At 33.5% G+C, this 24270-nt stretch overlaps 1 protein-coding gene and 1 long non-coding RNA gene across 5 annotated transcripts in view; one reads left to right on the top strand and one right to left on the bottom strand.

The window, feature by feature from the left end:
- Positions 1 to 24216, top strand: part of LOC100649197 (pro-resilin) — a 31721-nt gene extending 7505 nt beyond the window's left edge. For 2 of the 4 annotated variants that reach the window (XM_048413333.1, XM_048413334.1), the window contains exons 3-5: positions 5704 to 5871; positions 21832 to 22164; positions 22536 to 24216. In XM_048413333.1, coding sequence (XP_048269290.1) covers positions 5830 to 5871; positions 21832 to 22164; positions 22536 to 22802 — 642 coding nt within the window. In that variant the 5' untranslated portion in view covers positions 5704 to 5829 and the 3' untranslated portion in view covers positions 22803 to 24216. Of the gene's footprint in view, positions 1 to 5703; positions 5872 to 13671; positions 14022 to 14104; positions 14876 to 14971; positions 15107 to 17262; positions 17351 to 21831; positions 22165 to 22535 lie in introns of those variants that run through there. The other 2 variants (XM_020868111.2, XM_012319785.3) reach the window with 2 other exon arrangements.
- LOC125386556 lies at positions 12806 to 22015 on the bottom strand. The gene is made up of 3 exons (XR_007226831.1): positions 21878 to 22015; positions 19166 to 21536; positions 12806 to 12918 (listed from the first exon to the last, which is right to left on the bottom strand). It is a non-coding gene; the product is annotated as an uncharacterized LOC125386556 (long non-coding RNA).
- Positions 24217 to 24270: the final 54 nt, after the last annotated feature.

Below are 24270 nucleotides of genomic sequence, written 5' to 3'. Positions count from 1 at the left end.
AGCACTGTAGAAACGATTAATCGAGAGGCTATCGATCCTGGTTTCTTCTCTTCCCAGCGTATAAAGTTTTCGTAATCACGACCGGCGCTGTGCCAATGGACGTATCGTTAACAGGATCTATCATTGAATCTTGGTCTTAGAGCGAGAGCAGAAAGGCTGAAAAACGAAATGGCATAATTTACAGGCCAACAATGAGATTATAACCGGTATACCGTGACGGATATGCCGCGTATGAAAGCCGAATGAAAAATATCAAATTGTTCCCATCGCTTTGTAAACGGATGAAAAAGGGCCGGAACAAAGAACGCCGACAAGACATCCGGCGAATTTCGATGAGATATCTGCTATTAATATACCATTCGGTCCCATCAGTGATAACTCGATCTATTGCAAAACTATGGTGTCTCAAAAAGGCTATATCTTCCATTACCGTGTTACTACTCCCTGTATGACAATAGAAGTGAAGCAACGCGACTTTGTACATGTACAAAAACCGTATTAGGTGCAGTCCGGATGATCCCACTCTCTAAGGGTCACATCTTAAAGCTTAACTTTAAAACATAACTTGAGCTCATACTGATGTTGCACCTAGGACCTGCAAAAGTATGAATGCAACCCTGAATAAGTCCAATAGACAAAATTCATCTAACTCTATGTAAATTCTTATATTAAGAAAAATTGAGAATTTGATTAATCAAACAATAAGATCAAAAGAAATAACAATGAATATACAACCTTAAATTAAATTTTGAAACCGGTCATTTGACCAGGCCTGGTAAGGTTAATGTTAAAGAATTCTACAAATTGGGGAATATAGCAATATCATTAGAATAACGAGGTGCAATGTTGCAAATCGACATCAAATTAAATTTCGCGCCGATTCATTATCGTACAGCGTTGCGCTATAGGATAAAAACCAGATGGCGTCAAACATAACCATGAAATGATTTATGTTTCGCAGTGGATCAAAGGGCAGACGTATTTTCTGTGGAATCAATTAAGCGTCATAACATCATTAAGGCTCAGGAGCACGGTACAAAACCGTAGAAAGTCAGTCAATTAATTATCGTCTGTACCATCTTCATTTATAATTACACAACTTTTAAACAGTGTGCGTTCCGCGTCATTACGTTTCAAGGGTTACAGTAATCACGATTGCATAATTGGAAGATCGAGAACAATTTCTTTTTTGTATTTCCCTTTTCAAAAGTTGCGTTGGAATAACGAAATCACTGAAACACCAAACCAATACTGTCAGGATGGTTTAAAAGGAACTTTTTACTCGCTATATTAGGATGTTTTGTAATCAGTGATTACTAATCACACATGCTTCTTTCATGTAATTATAAATAATGACAGACGTGCCTAATGTAACTAGATGTTTAAATCATCAGGGGTTGAGGGAAGAACCCTTGGCCCACTTTCAGTAATCATAAAAAGGAGAAAGTCATTGTGAAATATTCGCCATGTTATAAGATCTTCTAACACCTGTTACAGAAGAAGAGGAACATTTATACTTGTGCAACAACGAGAGATCACTTGACTGTACTAATTTTAGAACTTCTTTAAAGGAAGTTACGGAATATCTGTGGATATATTTAAGTAGTTAAGTCAGGTTCCCCGTAGAAGATTCTATTTCTTCAAAGAAGATTTTTGTTTCAATCTTTTTCAGACTGCATACATATAGGGTACCTACTCTACTTTAGAAATTACAATGCTTTTGTTATCTGTAATATCTAGAATGACTTTATACTAAAAAGATTTCAAAATATTATATTTGAAATTAAAAAATTTGTCGGTCAGATTTAATCAGTAGAATGGATAAATGTCAGTTTGTTTCTTTTTATTGCTGCCACTGTGTACAACTTATTATAGCTCCGAGCAAAGATGAAACCACATTCCTCGCGCCACTTCATAAGAATAAAAGAACGTCTAATTGTCCCATTCGGTTGACGTCTCCAATCGTCTTAGCTACCACTTTACTGAGTTGCAATTGTATGGTAATCACGTTCAAAATAGCGCCACGTTCGTTCTTCCCGACTACGGAGGATCAATTTCAAGCGATGAAAAATCATAGCACGTTGTTGTCCTTTCGCGATCACTAAAGAGATCTGAGGTAAGCTTAATACTAATTATTTCACTTCCATTGTATGAGATGTTCTAGAATCGTGAGACACTGAGCGCAAGGAAGATTCCTCGTTTTTTAAATATCCTATATACACCGTAATTAAACTATAATTAATATCGTTGAGTTGCAAATAATTCACAACCAATTCTGCATGCGTTTGCTATAATATTTCAATTTTTATCTATGATCTACTGGAACTAGTTGTAAGTACTTTTTTTTAATATTCAATATTGAGTAAAATCTTGTTAGTATTCAGTAAATTAATGAAATGCGGAGAAGATAAATTTACAATTTGTAAAAGAAGGAAATATTTTAAGTAAAGAGGAATTACAAAAATGTCGCAGATTGCGCCATAATCTGAGATTGTAGGATTAAAAGTTCCTGTTTCCCTTAACTTAACTCCGTCTGGTTCCACGACCTCTTTTCTGGTGGAAACTAAAGGGTTAACACAGTTGACTGTTATCCAACGAAGAAAACGTTCTTTCACGCGAGGTCAAAGAAGAAAAGGAGGCAGTAAAGATCAAGGTTCGTTGAATTAGATTCCATCTGATTTCGAAGTGCGTGACATTAACACCTCGCTTCTGGATCGAGCGCGATGCTCTCCTCAATGGATGCCAGCATTCTTCTCTTCTTCTCTTCTTCTCTTCTTCTCTCCTCGACGGCCGTCTTCTGCCCCGTTGTCCTTCCCTCTCCTTCGCAGCACATTGTGTTCAAGACATTCGTGACATTTCATCCTCCTCGATCTTAAAGTCTATGCTCCGAGATAGTTCTTCGTAGGTTACGTGAACCGCTCTGCCTTGATACCCACCAGACTCTGCAACTGTGCCTGCTGCTCAACAATGGGGCCCCTGGAAAAGTGTTTGATTAGATTCAATTCCACTGATTCCATTTTCAGTTTAGATGAAACAAATAGAAGAAAACTAACCAGTCTTTGAGACTCTACCTACTTAACAATTGAAGAATTTCCCTGGTAAAAATGTTTAATTAGCTTCAATGGTATCAATATACCCTTTGTGAGATTAGATGGAACAAACAGAAGAAAACTGTTGATTATATCAGTTGCTTGTGATGTAATTGGATCGCAGAGCAGCATTAAAATCTAAATACAGTGATACAGTGAAGAAATGAATTATTTCATTGCTCTTTAACATCTATACAACCGCTCAAGTAACGTTTGCAGACATAGGTTCACGTTTGATAATTTTCTAACCAGAATTCCTCGATGCCCCATAAAAATGTATCTTAAGTTACCTAATTTTTAATGATATTGAGAATTAATGTTTATATGACATTTACTCTTTCCAATTTACAGTTCTGAAGAAAGCTCACGTCTTAATTATAAAGTATATCATTAATGGAGTACAGTTTCTTTGCGATGGCTATTATCAGGGCAGTGAAATTCAATGTTTAATAAATCTGACCGTAGACAGGGAATGTTGAACACTCGTTCCCGTATTCAGTTTCATCTCTGCCTCGCATAAATTGTCGCGTGTCTGCGCGCGGTTCGACCATAAATCCACGGATGCTGGCTGACATGCGTCTTCGCTTGTGTCGTAAAGCAATTAAAGTGACGAGGATGATGCGACGCGTGATGCATCCGCGAGCACCGATTTTACAAACTTGGAAATGTCGGTGAGATTATTTCAACGACGGATAACCGGTATACAGTAACTGACAAAATTCACGCTTAGAAAAATATATATGTGTTACTCCACATTTTCTCTCTATTCTTTGTTACGAGGCTTGAGATTTTGGTAAAAGTATGTCATCACTTTTGCTCTCTCTGACTTCTTGCAGAAGCAGTATTGTTTATAACATAATAGTTCAGACTTAATTTCAACCATTAATCATAGCTGATCAGTTTTCAACTTTTATTTATGAAGAAACTAAAGAAACAGTCCAAAACTATCAGATTGTCCATCAGCATTTCTTCTTATTTATTTTGCTACATGATTTTAGTCACAAACCTGGAGAATAGTGAGAAAGCTGGTTAATTTATATATAAAAGGTTGATTGATTGTTACAAAAGAAAGTAACAAATAGTAATAAAAAAGGTTGATAAAAAATAAGGTTGACTGATTGTTACAAAAGAAAGTAACAAATAGTAATAAAAAAAAGGGGTTTAAAAATAAGAAAGAGAAAATCATTGCATAATAAGTTAGGTCATATTTTACTCTCATTGTTTTGTATCCTGAGAGACTCGTTAAATTCGAGAAACATATGCATATGTAAAAAATGGTCATTTCATAAATTGCTTGATCGTATAAACGGCAATCACTGTTCGAACCTTATGCAATCATGGATTTGATGGAGCAGAGTATCTTAAGGCTGTGGAATTCCCGAATTCTTTCACCAATAATCATCCTTCCTTTGCAACTCTTCTGTACAAATTTTTTAGCATACAGGCTGTCAAAGCATGAACGTATACAAATGTAAAAATTTATAATAAATATCTAGTTCATTGACAAGTGAATTTAGCCACATGATAAGTTAATTTAAAAGAATGTAAATTATATTGGAAAATTGCACAAACTGACTAAAAGGAAATAACAAATAAAATGTGGCAACCTAAAAAATGGGTTAAATTCTAAAATCTGTTTCAACACCCTGTATTAAATATTTTCATTTTTACATAAGGCGTAGAAAGTCTGTGGGAAATTATGCTAAAAGCTTGATCAAAAGTATGGCCAGCAAAGAGGTCATGCGTTCTTTAGAAGAAAAGTGTATTTACTTCCTCCGTGGTGTTCTGAGGAAAAGAGGGAAGAAAAAGAAATGTTATAGCAGAGGAGAGTGAACTTAAAAAGAAAACAGGCACTAAAGTCATTTAATTACCCTGAAAAAAGACTGATTAACGATAACCCAGAGGACTATAATAGCATTCCTCTGTTCACCTCTTTTATGAGAATAAACAAAGAGGCCGATGCGCGGTTGCACCGTGGTGTGCTTAAAGTTTAAGGCGAAGTAAAAGTTCAACGCGACGTCGTTTTATTAACGAACAAGATCGGAATGCGAATGCAAAGTATAGTGGTGACAAGAAAACGGAAGTGGCTTTAATTGATGATACTTGGCTTAAAATTCGATTTACAAAGCTTTGAGTTTCTCGGGAATCAAAATCTTAGACTTTTGAGTCCCCAAACCTTGCGAATTCCAAAATTCATTCGAAACGTTTGAATTTGAATTGAAAAATTCGAGTTTCTTAGTATTTGAATTTCAGAAATTCGTGATTTTAATTTCCCGGAAATTTCGAGTTCCAGAGTATCGTGTTTCGCACGATTTTGAGTTTTAAATGTTTCAGTTCTCTAAGAACTCGAGTTCCAATGCTTCAAACTCTTCGCATTTCGAATTCCACGGTTCAATTTTCCCAACATTCAGAGTTCCTTAAATTTTCAAGCCTCACAGTTTTGAGTTCCCTAAAATATCAGTTTCTAAAGCATTGAGTTCTCTGATGCTCTCGAAAATGTCGAGTCCCGAAGCCTCTAGTTTCCTAATGTTAACTTAAGCAAAGGATACTATTACATCTATGATAATTTCAATTCGAGCAACTAATCTTTGCCTTTTAATTTACTCTCCAACAGCGTCCCGGTTCGTTTCAAGATTTGGATCAGCCACTTACATAAGACAGGTCACGCAAGCTACGAACCACAATCTTGGGTGGTGAGACTGGAAGGTTGTGACGACCGAAATGTCAGGAACGTTTTCGAATGATCCAAGTCGTGAAGAAGAAGAAGAAGAAGAAGAAGAAGGTAAGTTAGAAAACAGAAGTGCAAACGGGCGCGCGAGAAGTTGCGTGATGAAGATGTCCTATTATATGAGATGTCAGAAAGAAAAAGGAGTGCTAAGGTTATTAAGGTTGTTGAGATGCTCCACGTGAGCTGTTGCTACGCTTGGAAAACCCTTGTGGGCTCATTTCACGGATTTGGCCAGGAGAATAAGAGAGGAACTGTACAGGAGCCAATGATGAAACAGTCGAGCAGATTCAGAAGAAAGATTGCGTTCATTTTCTTGTTCTAATTGACGTTTAAATGCTATTTATGTTGTGGGTATTTGAATAGAGGTATCAATTGAATAACAGAATAGATAGTAACGGAATAGATACAAAGTTTTGAGATTTAGGGGACCTTTGGATTCCACAAAATTTTGCAGCATGGAGATTTGTATTGTAGAAATTTCAAAGATTAAATTTATAGTGTTAGGTTTGTATCGTGTAAAACATATTATTATAAGAATATAGGATGCAATATATAACATATTTTACAAATTATTATAAAAAGTGATTAACTTATCCAATGGAAGTTGTATAAATTATGTGATGCATTAGTCTGAAAAGTTAACAGTTACATCATTAATGGTTAAATGTCAATGTCAAAATACCCACTTGATTATCGTGTATGAAAAAGGAAACTGGTGATTTTCATGGTGTACCATGTTGAAACGGGGACACGCTTGTTTAAGATCATCATTAGACAGCATCATTACAGAATGTAGTAAATCTCATAGTACTTGCCATTACATCGGTAATGGATACCTTTTAATATACAATCAGCATTCCTGAAATTGAAATATCTGTTAAATGTAGAACTTGAAAGTGTAAAATTGACGAAATCTTCTTGAGAAGATCTAAAATCGAGAAATCCTGAGTTAGAAAATAATTTGCTAGTATCATTATGATAATTACTATCTACCCATCATTACCCTAATTAAGCTCATAACGAGCTGTGACGCGACACTAGCGCGATATGACTATTAGCTAACATTTCCCAAAATACAGAGTTTCGAAATTGAATTTCCTGATATTATAGCTAGCTCTCTAAAATTTTGAGTTTCGACGTTTGAATCCCTAAAATTCTGACCTCCAAAGCTTTGAAAGTCCTCAATTTCTCCATAACATTGATTTAATCAAACAACGCCATTAAACCTACCATCACTTTATTTCCAACCACTATACACCATACCATATATAAAGCAATTTTTCACTGAAGACATTTCCTATAAATAGCTACATCCTTGTGTTCGCCATCATTCAGCTCTGACCATATAAACGCATCAAAGGGGAAACCAGATTTCCAAATGTGTCTGATGAATTATGACCATGAGTATTAGGCGTTCCAGCGACCAGATGTAACGGTCAAATCTCATGGATGTTGGTTGCATTTTCACATCAAGGTGGCGAGAGGAATAGGCCAAGTGGAACGTAGAGTTCGCACGAGTGCGCGAATTCAATGGAAGGTTATGAATATCCGATCCTCTGTCGAAGTTGCGTGTCATAGTTAGCCGGCTTCTTCGCGCCGTGACGCCTTTGTCTGTTGCGCATCTAAGTAAGTAGGCATTCCCTCGGTCACGATGAAAGTGAAAACTCTTCGTTCTAGTCGCAGATGACCTACTGCTTGCCAAGAATCTGGGTGCTCCATCACACCGTCTCTTCCCGTCCATTCCCGTGTTACGAACCACTTAAGAACCTCGACCACCAAATTTGTCATACAGTGACTGCAAAAAGCATTTGTATAGCGTTGTATTTATTGTAGCCAGCTAATCGCTATATTTTTATGATTATAATTAAAAATAATTCAGGTATAAAATTGTTTGATTCACTAAATACTATATAGACTACTGTACTTTAGATATTTCATACGATTTTGCACAACATAAGTATTCCATGTATTTTTGCACCTGCAAATTTCCTGTAACTACGTAAAAATCAACAATCTACTTATAGTATTTATATATATTAGCTACTACATATTAGTATACTAGCTAATTTGGTGTAACGGTATTAGATTTTGCGTTATTTGGCAGTGTTTTCACAGGACTACAAAAATTTGATGCTGTGGAAATGAAATACTAGACCTGATAAAAAATGCTTCACTAGAAAATAAGGGTGTATACAAATACTTTTTTTAACTGTTGCAGTTTTCAGTTTTAGTGGTGGTTTGGACAATGTTAGTTGATTATATTGAATAGTATGAGTTTCTATAGGAGCTGATTATAGTAGAGAGGCAATATACTCAGTAGAAATTTTCTTAAACTGGTTCTTACTAGAATTTAGTTAAACTTGTTCTTATATCATGCAATAAGCTAGTCTGAAGATGGAAGAAATTAATTTCAGAAATATTTTATTTGTAAACTTTAACTTCATATATTACAATGTAATAAAAAGAAGAAATGATTCTAATATGAAGATAGTGAATCAGATCTGGAAATCATGTCAAGAGTAATCCTGAGAAGGGCGTAAAAAGATCATCCACGTCAATACTGACTCCTACATACAATTCCAATCTTTCATGGCCGCTTAAACTCCCTGACAAGGGTCGACATACATATATTAAATGTTATGCTGAACATGCCAATTCCAAGTTTAGACACACTTCACTAGCTCGAAAGATTCAATCATTGTAATGAAAACAATAAAGATTCAATTATCCAGACAAAGTACATCCTATGTAGCATTAGTTAGGAAAAATTTAATAAATTGTAATTTAAATATTAATGAAAGGTTTAAAAAGAAAAATTTGGGTTAGAATTAGGTTTGGATTGAGCTTAAATTATATCTCTATCAAGTTTGTATTAAGTTTACATTTGAATCAGCTTTGGATTAGATTTGGATTATGTTTGGATTAGATTTCAGTCATAAAGTAATTATAGATTCAATCAGACATCTAAATATACCAATTTCAAGTTTAGACACAGTTCATTAGAAGTCACCTAACAATTTAATCACTATAGTAGAGCTAGTAAAAATAAAATTATTCAGGTAGAATAACATTCTATCTGAATGCTAACAGCATTAATTGGGAAGGAATTTGAGAAATTTTAATTTACATATTAATAGGAAAATGAAAAATAAAGGTTACCTGAATTATCAGTTTCATGATAGAGACTGCAGTTTATTGAAAGGATGGTATCATGGAATTGCAACATTTGAAAATAATATCTCCGTGTGAGCATTACACACCGCGTTATTAAACGTTATTAAAGCGTTCGTTAATAGTCTGACCGTGTCTTGTAAAACGTCTAACGTGCAACGTTAATCGCTAAAGTGACAGGAGTGAGACAATCCTCTCTCTCTCTTGAGACTCCCGTGTACATGCATCCAGTTCATCATCCACTATCTCTCTATCTACGTGTTGTTCATTTCTAACCAATTGGAATGTTAATTTTAAGTAGCTATAATTATTTTTCTTATGTATTATGTATCATATCTGTTTGTTCAATTATTTTTGTTCTCCTTCAATACCAAATTTCAGTTCAGATTTTGTATAAATATAAATCTATTGAGGGGTAAAGAGTATGTAAGTTCTCTACGAGTTTCATGAAAGGAATACAGCAATAGTTAACTTAAATAAATATAATATATAATAACTTAAGTAACCTGAAGGTACTTTATGATCCCTGTGGCTACCTAAAATAGATGTAGACAGGATTCGTGATCTGTTAGATGAAACAGAGGAGGTGCCTAAATCGTTGAGTATTCCAATTCAATTGTTGACTTGAATTTCAAGTAAATTTAATTATTCAATAACTAAATTTTATATAATAAGAGTTTGCTTTCAGATAAGTGGATTCACTAGACAGGAATTTATTTAATTGAACACTAATTAAGATTTCTTTCCAATAAATGAAATTCTACTGTATATGTTCTTCGCAGAAACTTGGAGTCTCTTAACTCGTAATTAGGTTGGAAATAAATTTCCACCGTGGGAGTGTCTATTGGTTAAACAGTAGAAGATCAAAGTAATCAGCGATATAAGTAGTTATGGTTGCAACTACCGCATCGAATTGCCCTGACGTGCGGTAAATTTGATGAAACATCGGTGTTACGCGAGGAATCCGCCAATTACTGTTGAACAGGTGCTAGTTTCTCATCAAAATACTCGTCAGGAATGATGCTACCAATGCTACCATATGAAGATATACTATTGCCAAGATGCGTTGCTTCAAAAGCAGCTCAACAATGTTCTGACTGAATTTTGCTTCCTTGATAATTTCTTTTTTAATTTCAGGTTCTACTCCTTTTCCTATCCATGAGAATTTACTTGAATGTCTCGAATAGAAAAACATAATAAAATAATACATTTTAAGTATATATAACTATAATCTTTCGATTATCAGTCATACCTAGGTTTTAAATTCCTGGAATATCTTTAAAATATTATTAAAAATGTAGAGACTAACATTTTGTTAAAACGTATCCTAACCTCCAAGTCGCAAAGAGTTAAAGTGAGACGATCGACAGGAGACTACTAGAAAATAATTTGCTCTTTCCCATCAAACGAAGGGTGGGGCGATTAGTAAGCGAGCGTGGTAGCCTTGATGTCCGTGGAAAAATTAAGCTGGAAGAGAAAACTTTCTCATGAGTCGGCGACCATCATCAGCGCCGAGCAATTAGTTCGCTTTACGATCGTGGAATCTTAAAAAGTTTTCCACTTTTAAGGCGGCCGGTGGATCACGTGATTACGCAACAGGTGGTACACTGGCGCCACCATGTTTTTCTTTTACCGCGGATGTTACAGGCCCCGATGCAATAAAAATAAATTTGACGATTGTCCGCTGAGACCATTTCAGCTTCGCGTTTCATAAGTTTACGCTTGACATTACACTTTGGAATTTCGTTCGATCGCTTTCTCCCTGAAGAAAGTAAAACGTAAAAATTTGATATGAAAATTATTCTTCGACTCTCCATGGACATGAAGATAAAGGACGTAGGAAAATCTTTAGTCTTTATGCATATAATTTGTAAAAGATCATTGACATTAAAACATGATTTTTATTATGTTTGTAAGAATTCTAAATTATATAGTTCTAGGAATTTTTGAAATCTGATACTTTCGAATATTTGAAAGGTAAAAGGATGGGAGTAATAGGGTGAGGTGGTATGAAAGGGACATTGCAAATATTTCAAAGACGAATGGTCTACTCATGGCGATAATATTTTTTATTTTGCAACACCATCCATACATGTACACTGGCGTATAATTTCAGCTCATTATTGTAAATATGGAGAGAGGTTTAGTGGCACTATATATGGTTACAGCTTGATAGCTAAGCTTTTCAATGTTATCAATTAAAAGCAGAATGGTCTTTTAATTTCTGTTATATCTTGTTCGAAACAAAAATGTCACTTTTATACCAGTACCACTTCTCCATAATCAGTAATAAATGTGTATTCTGTACTAATAAATAACAGTCACTTGGGACTAATGTCACGTCAGTGGCCATCGTAATATTAAATTAATATATAAATAATATATCATAAGTTCTAAATATAATCCATCTATTAGAGTGTGAAACATCTTCATGCATTATTAGACATTTCTGCAATTCTAGAAAATGACATTAATAGAATCCCAATATTAATGATACAGACATCAATAATTCATCATAGATCCTAAAAGTCATCTATCTAGAATCTAGGTCATCTTGGTTCACCATTAAACATTTCTACAATTTTGTATAATTTTGTATATTATATTTAAAAAATTTGAACGTCAATAATGGCACACAGACACCAGTAATGTATCATAGATCATATAGATCATTGATCTATAATCTGTGCCACCGTCGTCATAAAATATTTCTAGAATTCTCTGTAAAATAATATTTAGAAGATTGCGATGCTAATGATGTAGACATCAGTGATGTATCATAGATCATCGATCTAGACCATCTTCGTTTATTATCGGGTATAGAGTATATGAAAGAAGTTACGCGCCGTTGATCGTGGGAAGTGGTGCGAAAAAAGTTGCGAAATACAAGCACTGGCTGGGTCTTTACTCAGGAGGAGCACATCCATCTCGAGTAGGTTGCATCTATCTCTTGTGAAACTGGTGTTAGAATGCCGTTGCACGAATTATCAGATGATTACGAGTAGTGGTTACGCCTACTGTCGTGATTCAGAAAGAAATTCATCAATGAACCATACCATAATGTCTTCGACACGAATGTGTCCATTAGAATGACGCAAAATCCGTGTCTCTGCCTCTGTAGTGGGCGTTGAAATATTCCTCCTATGCAGTTATTTATATAATTTATAGAGTTCAATATGTGCCTCATTATCTTTGCTTTCGCGCCACATAAAAAAGGTTAAATGAATTATCAGAATAGTCAGAATGATCAATTCATAATTTTTCATAAAAATTATGGATTTCTGCCGAGTATGGATATTGTCTTCCTTTGATGAAGAGAACATAGATCTTGTTATAATAATAATTAAGAAGCTATCCAATATTAAACAATTTCTTCTGTTTTAGAATCATTAAATTACCAAGAGTCAGAAATTAAAACCAATATCATTAGAAGATAATTAGGATTCTGAACAAGTATCATCAAAATTAAAATCTGAAGACATAAGTGAAACAATATGGACCCCATTATGACAATAATTAGGAAACTATCCAATATTAAACAATATTCTGTGTTTTCAGAATCATTGGAAACGAATTAGGATCCAAAGTCTGTATCTTCAGAAGATAATTAGGATTCGAAGTAAATATTACCAAAATGAGAAAGAAGATTTGGTCAGATTGGAAACGCTGTCACGATGCAAACGCGAACCGAGGCATCTCCTCGGCCGTGAAAGGGTTGAAGTAACTTCGTGCTCTGCCCTGACCTGGTCTTGCTCGCGGTTGTTGGATGCATGTAAGGCTGGGCAGAAGGTGGATTGCTCGCTGAGCAATTCCGAGCGTGCGTACCCGCGCGTGCCTTTCTCCGTTTGCCTCTTGAATCCGTGCACCTTGGATGTGCCAGGAGATTTGCGACAATAGATTCTTCCTACTCCTTATAGAATACTTTTCCATCTGCAATTGAAGAGAGAACAATTAATTTGGAATGTTAAGAATAAATGACCACAGTCTAGTGTTCATAAAGATTTAGAAATTCATAGAAAAAATACCCTTGTATTGATGTAATAATAAATGGTATTTATTATTACAGCTTAGTTTCATTCACAATTTTCGAAAATTAAAAAGAATATTAAATATTATCATCTGCATTATTTTTGCTTTGTGCTCTTCATATTGTGCCAGGATGGCTCTAAGTGCTGTATCAGGCTATATTTGTACACCAAGTCAGGTTAGGGAAGATATAGAAGAAAATTTTTCATTTTTTTTATCATTATACAACTTTTATTGCAAATGCATTGATATACTTCATCTCTTACTTTTTATATCCCTTTATATCATTAATATATTGGTATTGTATAACTTAGTTGCCAACCCAATACTTTCTATACTTTCTAGTATTACTAATAGACCATAGTCTATATTCTTTAATATTATATCTTCAAATCTCACAATCAGCCTTGTATATCTTTAATAACAATTGAACAATTATCTTCAATAGCAATCAATATCTCATCTCAATTAATTTACTTTCCCAAATTATAATATACTCTATATTCTTCGGTAATAAATATTCGAACATTAGACTTGGAGGTTCTTCAACATCAACTCAAAAATATCTTCACTACCAATCAACTGTACCATATTTCTCATTATTAATTAATTTATTACCATCATAAGTATAGTCGTATAGACTTTCATCATTTACAGAAGCCAGTAATACAAAGAACCAGTCGAAAGGGTGCATAACGTCAAAGATACTACGTTAAATAATCAATGAGAAGAATCAAAATCTCTGCACCATAGATTTGAGGATTTGATTAAAAAATAAAAGAAGAGAAGGAAGTGTTAGAAGCTGATGAGAGTGTACGACAAATCTGTGACTGCACTTAGCCGCATCGTGGGAAGGCTAATCCGGATCAATGCGATCCAAATGATCTTTCGAGGCGCGCGTTGACTTCTAGCCTCGAAGGTGCAGCATGAAGAAGTCATTCCATCGATTACATCGTGCTTCGAATCGGAAAGAATTTGATATTTCATAGGTGTCTGGAACAGGAGAGGTTGGATCATCACATTGAAGTATTTTGAACTTCTCTTGTAGTGGAAGTTGTTATGAATAATGGAAGTTTGTTGTTTCCAGTAGATCATTGTACTTTAAACATCATAGAACGTCATAAGAAAATTCTTCTAAGAAAGACTGAATTGATCAAAATATTCAATGTTTCAAATTTAGATGAATAATATGTATATCAATCAATATATATTCAGAAAAATGTAAGAGTGCAAAAAGATGCGTTTGTGCCATTTTCTACTCAGCTCTTAAGATATCAAACCGAGTTTGAAGAATGATGGAAAATATTAAAATAGCAAACCTAAAAGCAAAAATTTTAATCAATCTATGCTTCAACAAAATTACAACCTGTGATACCAAACCCTATAATGGAATTAACATCCAAAAATCTGAACCAATCTTATTTTGCAATCTATCAAAACATATACTGTAATAATAGCAAATCTGGATCCTACAATAATAAAATAACTAACACTACACATCATAATATCAAACTATAAAGAAGCTATCAATCCAAAACTCTGAAACAATCCTAATTTTCAATCTATCAGAAAATGTCTTTCAACTATGTGATAGCAGCAAACCTAAAACCTATAGTAGCAAATACTATATTCTATAATAACAAACAACAAAGAAACTAACCGCTACTGCTAATCTATTAAAAATGAAAAATCTTGTTTGAATGTTATTATACACAAGAAACAATCTGAGAGCCAAAAGATAAATTGATGAATGAAGAGACGAAGGGGGAAGTGACGTGTTGTCTGATGAAGGAAGAAGGTGGTGCAGGATTCGCGTTCCCCGGGTCGACGATGGCAAGGTTCTAAGGCAAGGTGAGGCAAGGTAAGGCGAAACAAGGCAACGCTCATCAACGGTCCCCTCTTTCTGATCTTCTGGGGCCCCGGTCCCAACACGCGTTCAAGTATCATCTTATTAGACCCACGCTATATAAACCCAACCTGCCAGCATGCCGGCCAGTTACGTACTGACTTTATTCACAGCCGTGCCGGAGTGCATCGATATCGATAGTATAACGAGACACGTGCCCCATTGGAATAGTAATTTTGTGAATTCGTAAGGGCGGCTCCAGTACAATAGTTGCAACAAAACCTCGCCAGACCTCGGTGATATTTCATCGATCCAACCATCTCCATGATGACCACGGTGCTTTATTAATCCTCATATTTATGCATGGGACCAGAGATCTGATTTTTTCAAGTGATATTGTGTGGAGAAAATTCTGTTACGAACACCTTCTGTGATCTTTTTGAACTGTTAAAACTGCAGAAGGTAGTTTTGCTGTTTGGTGGCTGAAAAAAGGATTTTATGGATATAGTAGTGTAATTATAGTGTGAACTTAGAGTTTTACTGAATTATTTTTTAATATTTCTTTATGAGGATATTATATATATCCCCCTTGTCTTAGGATATATCTGAATTTTTCTGAAACAGCTTAGCATTGTGTTCGGGTCACATATGACCAACGCAATTATGATTTTTTAATTCATGCAATGTTTATCTAGTTCTATTTATTCTTAGATATATTTTAAAATACGTAGATGAATTTATAGAAATATACCAGAAGAAATAAACTCGCTAATTGATAGAGATCTAATTTTCTAATTAAAAAAAAAATACTTAAGTTTCAAATTTAATTGCTACGAAATATCTTTTTATACTGATCAGCCAGATTTTTTAATTGGGATTTTTCATCCTCTGAATCCTCTTGATTTCTAAATTAAAGAATTTTATATCTTTTAATTCTCTCACTTCTAAATTATGAAATTTTAATCATTTAAATTCTTTTATCCCTAAGTTAAAGAATGTTCATTCTTTCAATTTTCTAATCTTTAAACTAGAGAATTTGGATTAATTTAATTCTCTTATCTATAAATTATAGAATTTTAATTTCTTCACTTTTGAATTAGAAAAATTGTCTCTAATTCCTAAATTGATGATTTCAATTTTTTCGATTCTCCAACTCCTAAATTAATGGCAACTCTCAGAACATAATTTTTGTTTCAAGTGAAGTAAACTGAGGAATATGCAGACAGACAGATATTTCTTCGATCTATACTGCAGGAAACACGCAACGAAGGTTTCAAACTAAAGTTCTCAAGTAGGGAGTGGTGTACATGCATGCGATGAATATGAAGAATTGTAGCGGAGTCTCAGGGTGTGGTTAACCGTGAAATGTCGTCGAGGTCTATTCAACCCTTTAACGCTAGAAAGCACACGTTTTCATAGAAACACGATAATTTATGCTTCCATTCTAAACAAAGTCTGTTGAAAGCTATAATCTCTCTACCCTTTTATACTTAAGACCTTCAAGTCGACACAATGGTTTGGTATTTTCAATATCCCTCTCCTGTGTTTGCTCTTGACATCCTGCAATCGGCTAATGAGTTTTTAAGAATTTAACAAGCAGTATTTTAACGTCAGCTTTGCCCTTATCGAGAAACGTATAATAATAATGAAATACATTTTGGTACATGACAGATTTTGTTGTAAAAATTCTGTCTAAATTTCTGGCACTTGCGATACCTTATTCAATTTTTATTGTAAAATAGTTTCTTAAAGTTTAAATACATTGAATATTTATCATAGAACGCTTTTATTAACATATAATGTGTATTACAGAAAATTGTTTGAAATTTCATTAGTACAGTGATTAGATGCAGTTGCTTTAATTATATTCATAAAGTTCGGAATCAATCTGAACATGCATGTAGAAAATATAAAATATTTATTAAAGATCATAAAACAAATGACCCTACAAAAATATGATAATTTAACGAAACCAGATTTATCAAGAACATCAAGATTTTTAAGACTGATGATATCAAAATTGATAAGAAATATCATTATTTAAATAAATTATAAATTGTAAGTAGGAAAATAAAAATAAAAAGGTCCTAATGAAAAAGAAAATGTAAGGGGTCAAAATAACCATATTTGTTCTGTTTGAAATTGTGAGTAGGTTGCAATAATTCCATTTGAAATTCAGGGATTAAACTTTGCTTCTTCAGTATTAAATTGTGAAATAAAAATGTTGAATAAATTGTGCTGCCAGTAACATTAATCGCATCTTCTTCAAGTCTCTTCGAGTCGATTGCATAGAGTAAATAATCTCAGTGTTCTCACGAGAGGGATAGTGTAAAGGAATAATTAAAATTTTCCAAAATTCATGGTGCTTTCATAAAGGATTGATATGCTATGTCTTTCCACAGTGTTCTTTTGAAAAAAAAAGCGGTGTACGTAATTTAAGCTCGGTACTTTCGAGCCTTTAGTTCTCTTCACAACATGTTTTACCTTCAGGTGAGTACTTGTTAAGAAAGAATTTCAACCTATATTAATAAACCTTATATACTTGTATAATTTATTAATCTTTTAATATAAAATTATGAAAGCTTGATACCTTTAAATCTTTTTAATCAAAATCATAATGAAGAGATGTTGAATGCTACTTGTTCAGAGAGTGCAGGACTTAATATGGCGACCTCTAATCTGCACGGTATTGAAGACAATTTTATTGCTGTTTGATCTTCTTTTTTCTAAAATCCATTAAATAACATTTGGTTTCTGTTACATTAAATAACAACTATTACAAGGAAATATTGGATACACGTTGTTATTTAAAATCATAAATATTTGTATGAAGAGATTTGCATTTTTAACACTTTTACTATATGTGTACTACTATACGATTAAAATATTTAATAATTACCTATTCCTCAAATGACATTATTTTCTTCCGAAGTTGCATAAATTTCTTAATGTCATTAAGAAGCGATTCAATAGTCTAATTATTATAATTATTTACAGCATTTCAACCGATGAAGCGTACATAAATCTCAATAGAGCTGTAGAGAGAGGGTGAAGCTTTAACAAATTATCGCAAGTATCCCGCGTGATCTTCGATTAATCAGAAGAGATGAATCACGCGACGTAATTGATTTATCGATACACAGCCCTTCTTAGGTGCTAGGAATGGTTAGAGAAAATAAGAATCGAGCCTGAATCGAATTCTATATCTGTGAAGAGATTTTGATAATGTTTGAATATAATCAAAGAAATTCGTGGTTGAGTATTTCAATAATACATGGTTGGAATCTGTAAAAATAAAATAAAATAAAAGAGAAAATCCTAAGCCAAGTTTCAGCAGACAAAATAAAAAAACTAAAATAAGGATCTTTAAAATATTGAAAGAGTATGAGAATATATTATTCGTGGAATATTAAGGAAAAAATGTAGATTTGGAAAATTGGAAATAATGTACATATAATATTCAGTATATAATTCATAGATAAAACAAAGAATTTTTAATTAACAAAGAATTTTATTTTCTAAAGAGGAAGAAAGTAATAAAAGAAACTACGTAAACTTAATACCAGTTTACAAGCAAAATTATTTATGAATGAACATGCTTGACAATTGAATTAATCTGAAAGGAAGTTTCAATATAATATGTTTCAATTTTCTATGATAATTTGATCCTAAATTGCGTTATAATTACATGATCTAATGAAGTGTGATAGAAAGTGCAACATTGCGTGACTAATAGAATTCAAACTATTGTTAGTTTCACGGATACTTCATGTCACAATGCTCTATTCTTTGAGTATATCATATCTACATCTTATTTTCTTCTTTGAGATAAATTTACTCTTATCGAAACTCAGGAAACTCTTTCACACTAAGCATCTAAGATCGTGGCTGTTTTATGCAACAAGATCCATAAACCTTAGATATGAGAGTCTTGATTGATTCATGGATACTGAAAGAATCTTTATTGTCGGTAGTTATGGCAACAACTTCCTTTAAGGAACATATGATCTGTGAAAATTTTTATATGCTCTACTTGATTGTTTCCTCATATCCTCTACCTTGTAAGAGAAAAGCGATGTGGTAACTATTATTGAGATGAAGAAGAGTATTGCTATACTGATTTTCTAACAAGTATAAGATTGAATGTTTAATTAAACAATTATTAGAAGTTTTATATTTTTGAAATTGCTTCTTTCAGTATTCTTCTGTAGATTTCTTTTTCACAACTTTGTTAAATCAACTTCCAGCTGTATGTTTCATGCAATTTGCATAGTACTTGCAATCCTTGATTTAAAAAGGACTTACGTCATTTTGGCTGTGACAGTGAACATTAAACAATAACTTGCTTGAGACAATGGTGCAAGCCAGCTCTTTCTTCAGTTGGCAAATTTAAATGAGCGACGATGCTGATGAGAGAAGGCTGTTTAACATTCTTCGCAAGATTGTGAATTATTTTGCAATATTCCCGGCATTTCCTTGTTTCTTCAGCTTTTTGATTGGCTCCACTCCAGAAGAAATTTCATAATTCAGTCTTCAAATGGAAGAAATACTTCTTGCTACTTTCCAATTAATTTCTTCCTCATTCTAGAGTGAAGGTCGTCATCATTAAGTCCATTACCAGTAAAAAATACAATATTTCATTCTACAAGGATATTCAATCTCAGAGAAGAAGAGAAGAGAAGAATTCATTGAAACATTTAATTGCATTTCAATAATTTTCTACAAAATTCCCTTTCTTCACCTTCCATACTCTCCCATCTCTTTATCCTCTTTAATAATGAGCAAAGGTGTTAAAAATTGATTTATGTTGGGTTTGGATCCTTCTTCTTCATTTTTCATATCAATTGTTATCTATTTCTTGTCCTTTTTATAAATGGACTAAAGTATTAAAAGTTGGTTTCCATAATAAATCTGTTTCCTTATATTCATTATTCTCTTTCTTTACCTTTGACACCAGATATTTCTTCTCTTCTTTTGAAATTCACTAAGGTGTTAAAAATTGGTTTTCTCAATAAGTTTCTTTTGTTACATTCATTATTCTCTTTGCCTTTCATAGCAAGTATTCCTTAAACATTAATCAGAAATGGATTCTATAGTGCACTGAACTAAGATCTCATGGTACATTCAACAGCAGAGCTCTTCAACTGATTGATATTTCCATGGGGCAGCGTTGCACGTGCCAGGTGAAACGTCGATGCACGTAATCGAACAGTAAATGAGCAGTTAATTGCATCGCTGATAGAATCTTTTCCACCTGAAGAATTACGGGACGTTTCATCTCAGGTTATGTTTATTGCAACATAATAAGACAGTTGATTTCAGTTAATGAAGCATTTTAAGATATGGACTCTTCTTGGAATGCTACTCCATTTCCTACTGTTATTTTTAGAAGAGATTGTGGAGCTATTTGTTTTATTTCCATAATAAGACAGATCTGGTGCATATTAATTTAGCAATCAGGAACCGAGACGAGTTCGAAGGAAACAATCTCGCACGCATTCATTGTACCGGGGTCATCACAGCCAGAAGATCAAGTAGAAATGAGGCGGAAGGCGTGTAATTAAATCGTTGCGAAATCCCTGCGAATAAGCGACACATACGCACTGTGAAATACAGTATTCCTCGAGCAATTACGTCGCTCTTTGTGCACTTCTCCTATTATTCTCTTCTCAATTGCTACTCGTTGCTAATGATTTAATTTTACTTTTCCGATATTCTATTAGTAATCTATAATTGACCCATTTCTTCTTTCTTTTCATTCCAAACAAAAGTCTTCTCGATCACTGTATTCACTTATAATATCATTAATCTCTTCTTTTATGATTTTCTTAGTAAATAACTAAATATTAACTCAGTATTTAATTCCTATAATTAGATCATTTCTTCTTCCTCATAATTGCAACAAGTTATACTCAATTATCGTCTCTTTAATTATTCTTCACTTATAGTGATTGTGATCTTCTGTCTTATGATTTTTTTAATGAGTAAATAAGCATTAGTTGTTCATTGTTATAACACCATGTCAGATAATACAATATGAAACTATGACATACAGGATGTTACAAAAATGGTCTGAATCTTTAAAAAAGTAATTTAACCTGTGTTACAATTTCAACCTACCTTTATCAAATTAGAACTATGTATATTTTTTGCAACAAATGTGACTCGTTAGGTTAAATCTGTAATAGCTTAGTTAGAAACGTTTAAATCGACATCATACAAGTGCATTCAACGAACTTGTAAAAATCTAATTACTACCACTTATACAGGACATGTGTCCTAAGATGTTAAGTTTGCGTAATCTCTTAAGCCACTAATTAAAGAAAACAACGCCCGCGAATGTCGCATTATACATCTGTCGACTTGTTGCCAAATCCAAGTATAGACTAATTTGCAACACGCCAACAGTTCATTAGATTCGCATCACGTGCTGCGTTTTGTGCCCGCAGCTGACACGCGTTTCGCCGAGAAGAGGAAATGCGCTGCCATTAAAGGCTGCACCATGATTCAGTGTACTGTTGTGTAAATAGGAGTAGGTGGACGAAGTAGGAGGATATCTTTGAAGAAACAACAATAATCTTTGCAATCATAATTAGCTTCTTCTTCCTCCATCTATTACACAGTTAATTTTGTTCCATTTTTCCTATATTTCACTAGAAGATCCCCTTCGTTGTACCTGCAACAAAAAATTTCTCGTCAGAATCTATCCTACATTGTAATTTAACAAGTAACATATATACATAGTAATTAAGTAAAATTAACTCTCTCAAGACAAAGTTTTTGTTAAAGGTTATAAGAAAGAGGTATTAATAGAAACACTTTTTTTCTTATATTTTTGTAAAGAATTTGTTTTATTTCTTTGTATTAATGACAATGACTTTATTTTTTCTGTAATAGATCAGTTTTATTAAAACCAAATATATTCGCAATTTAGTTGATTAATTTGAATTAATTAATGTTTTTCATTGCAGATAGCAATACTTTGCATGGCAGTAGTGTACGTGATATGTGACCTACCACCAGGGACAAGGCGCAACACCTATTTGCCACCTGAACCAACCAAGGGTTACACCTACGATACGCCTCGCATACCATTTACAAAACCAACCACCCCACGACCGTCATTCCCCACGACGACGCCATATTCATCACGACCATACTCCAAACCGACCCCCTCCAAATTTCCACCATCGAGAACTACTCCTAGCGAAGGGTATCCACCAACAGGTACCAGACCTACCCCAGAATTCCCTGATTATGGGACACCCACTAGACCAACTGGAACTACTTTACCTGCTGGTGGAGTGAGTAATAGTAAAAATATACATCTTTAAAATATTTATAAACTTTTGTAAAAATAAATTGTAAAAATCAAAATGTGATGTTTCCCAAATAAGTGGTCTTTAGGCTACAAATATATATTTTTATAGAAAATAGATAAAATATTGTACTTATATACGTGATAAGAAATCTTCAACACATATGTTGCGTCACTTTGTGAAAGCGAAGATGTTAAAGTTTTGCGCAGTTAATCTCATTCTATATTATACGAATTCTAAAAAATTCTATTGTCATAATTAACTCCAAAATTTTATCCTTGATAATTTGAAAAATTGTATTATTATAGTTAATCGCAAAATTCTATTATCAGACGATTGTTCAAATCTAATTCCAGCACGATCATCATCATCACGAGCCAGGAATGCCATTCGACTTCAACTACGCGGTGAAGGAAGACGCCTTTGGAAATGATTATTCCCACAACGCGATAAGCGACGGAGACATCGTCCGTGGGGAATACAGAGTCCAGCTTCCGGACGGAAGGCTGCAGGTCGTACGTTACACCGCCGATTGGAAACACGGCTTTAGTGCGCAGGTCTCATACGACGGGAATCCCCGCTTTGACGTACCACGACCGCCTGGCAATTTTGCTGGATATTAGGCTATTAGTGGACTGTGGATGATTATGCATTTATTTAAAGAAAATTTTAAAATGCAAAACTGTATAAAATGCGAAAATATAATGTCAAGAAAGTATCTAAAATAGAAGTATAGTCTGGATCAATAAAATTTAAAGTTATAATCAAAGGATATCAACTAGAACTTAAACTGAAAACTTAAAAACATAAACTAAAAATCATGAAAATACGAAAAAGAATTTTATAATAATTAATATTAAACTCTTGCGTAAAATTGTACAATGTAGACATAGGTCTTATATATAAAAGTTACTTGTTAGAATTATGAAAATTGGATATCCACAGTGAACGTATTAATCGAGATCCCACTGTACTTATTATAATATGTAATAAGTGAACCAAATCTCCATTTAAGTTCCACTTCTTTAGCTATATTCTCCAAAATACGAAATTGCATAAATATCCGCAGTCTAGCTATTAGAGTCTAATCTGTGGTTGCAAACCATGTTAACACACGTTTGTCTTGCGGTTCTTATTGTTAGTCTTTACCGTGCTGTCTCTGTGTCTCCATTTGTTGCCGCTAACTAGCTGAGGTCATTGTCTGGATTATCGAGACGTTTCTTTCAGGTCGCTAGTGTCATCAAATAGGTAGTTCTACGAGGGGCATCGACACTGTCGCATGCAGAACTCTTCTTTGATCTTCACAATGGTTTTTAAAAATGCAAAAATCAGTGAAACAAGTATTTAGAAATATTATTATTAAATAATGCATAAATATTATTATGGAAAGTATAATTTTTTAATCGTTAAAATTATTAATAATTACTCTGAAACTTTGGATTAAGATTTTAAGATACCTAGAGCAAAAGAGGAATTCTGCAAGTATCCTCCTTTACAATCTATCATTTTGTTTATAGAATATAAATGAAACAATATTGTTTCTGCGATCACAAATGGTTCAATTCCAGCTGGTACTTATTTTACATCCCCTAGCCATTGCAAAATCTAGATCTAAGTAAAGGAAGACCTTAGACCAGAGTATGTTTTATATTCTTCAGTTAGATGTGTCCAATGGACATGGATATATAGGAGGAAAAAAATAAAAAAAATTTTGATAAAGTCAAGGTGTACTTCTTTTCTAAAGCATAAAGTAGCAGCTAAGGACTAACTTGTAGCAATAACAGTTTATTTTTAAGGACACTGATGGAACAATACTAACCCTCTGCAATAGTGTGTAGTCTCTATGTATAATAAAACTATTTTTAGTCGTCAATTTTCATCTTAAACAAAAAATTTCAATAACAAATGATTTCTTAAAAACATTAATAAACATATCTTGATGATATGAAAGAAAATGATGTAAAGAAATTGAAAGATTTAATAAATACACCAAATGATTATGTTATCTTTGATAATAAAAGTATACATGCTTTTTAATATCTTTATTTGATACACTGATCTCTTTCTATATGTAATTTTTTATTTTTTATA

The sequence above is a fragment of the Bombus terrestris genome, chromosome 16 (assembly GCF_910591885.1).
Source record: "Bombus terrestris chromosome 16, iyBomTerr1.2, whole genome shotgun sequence".
NCBI lineage: Eukaryota > Metazoa > Arthropoda > Insecta > Hymenoptera > Apidae > Bombus > Bombus terrestris.
The sequence above is the reverse complement of the archived record's forward strand: the minus strand, read 5'-3'. Positions and strand labels throughout refer to the sequence as shown.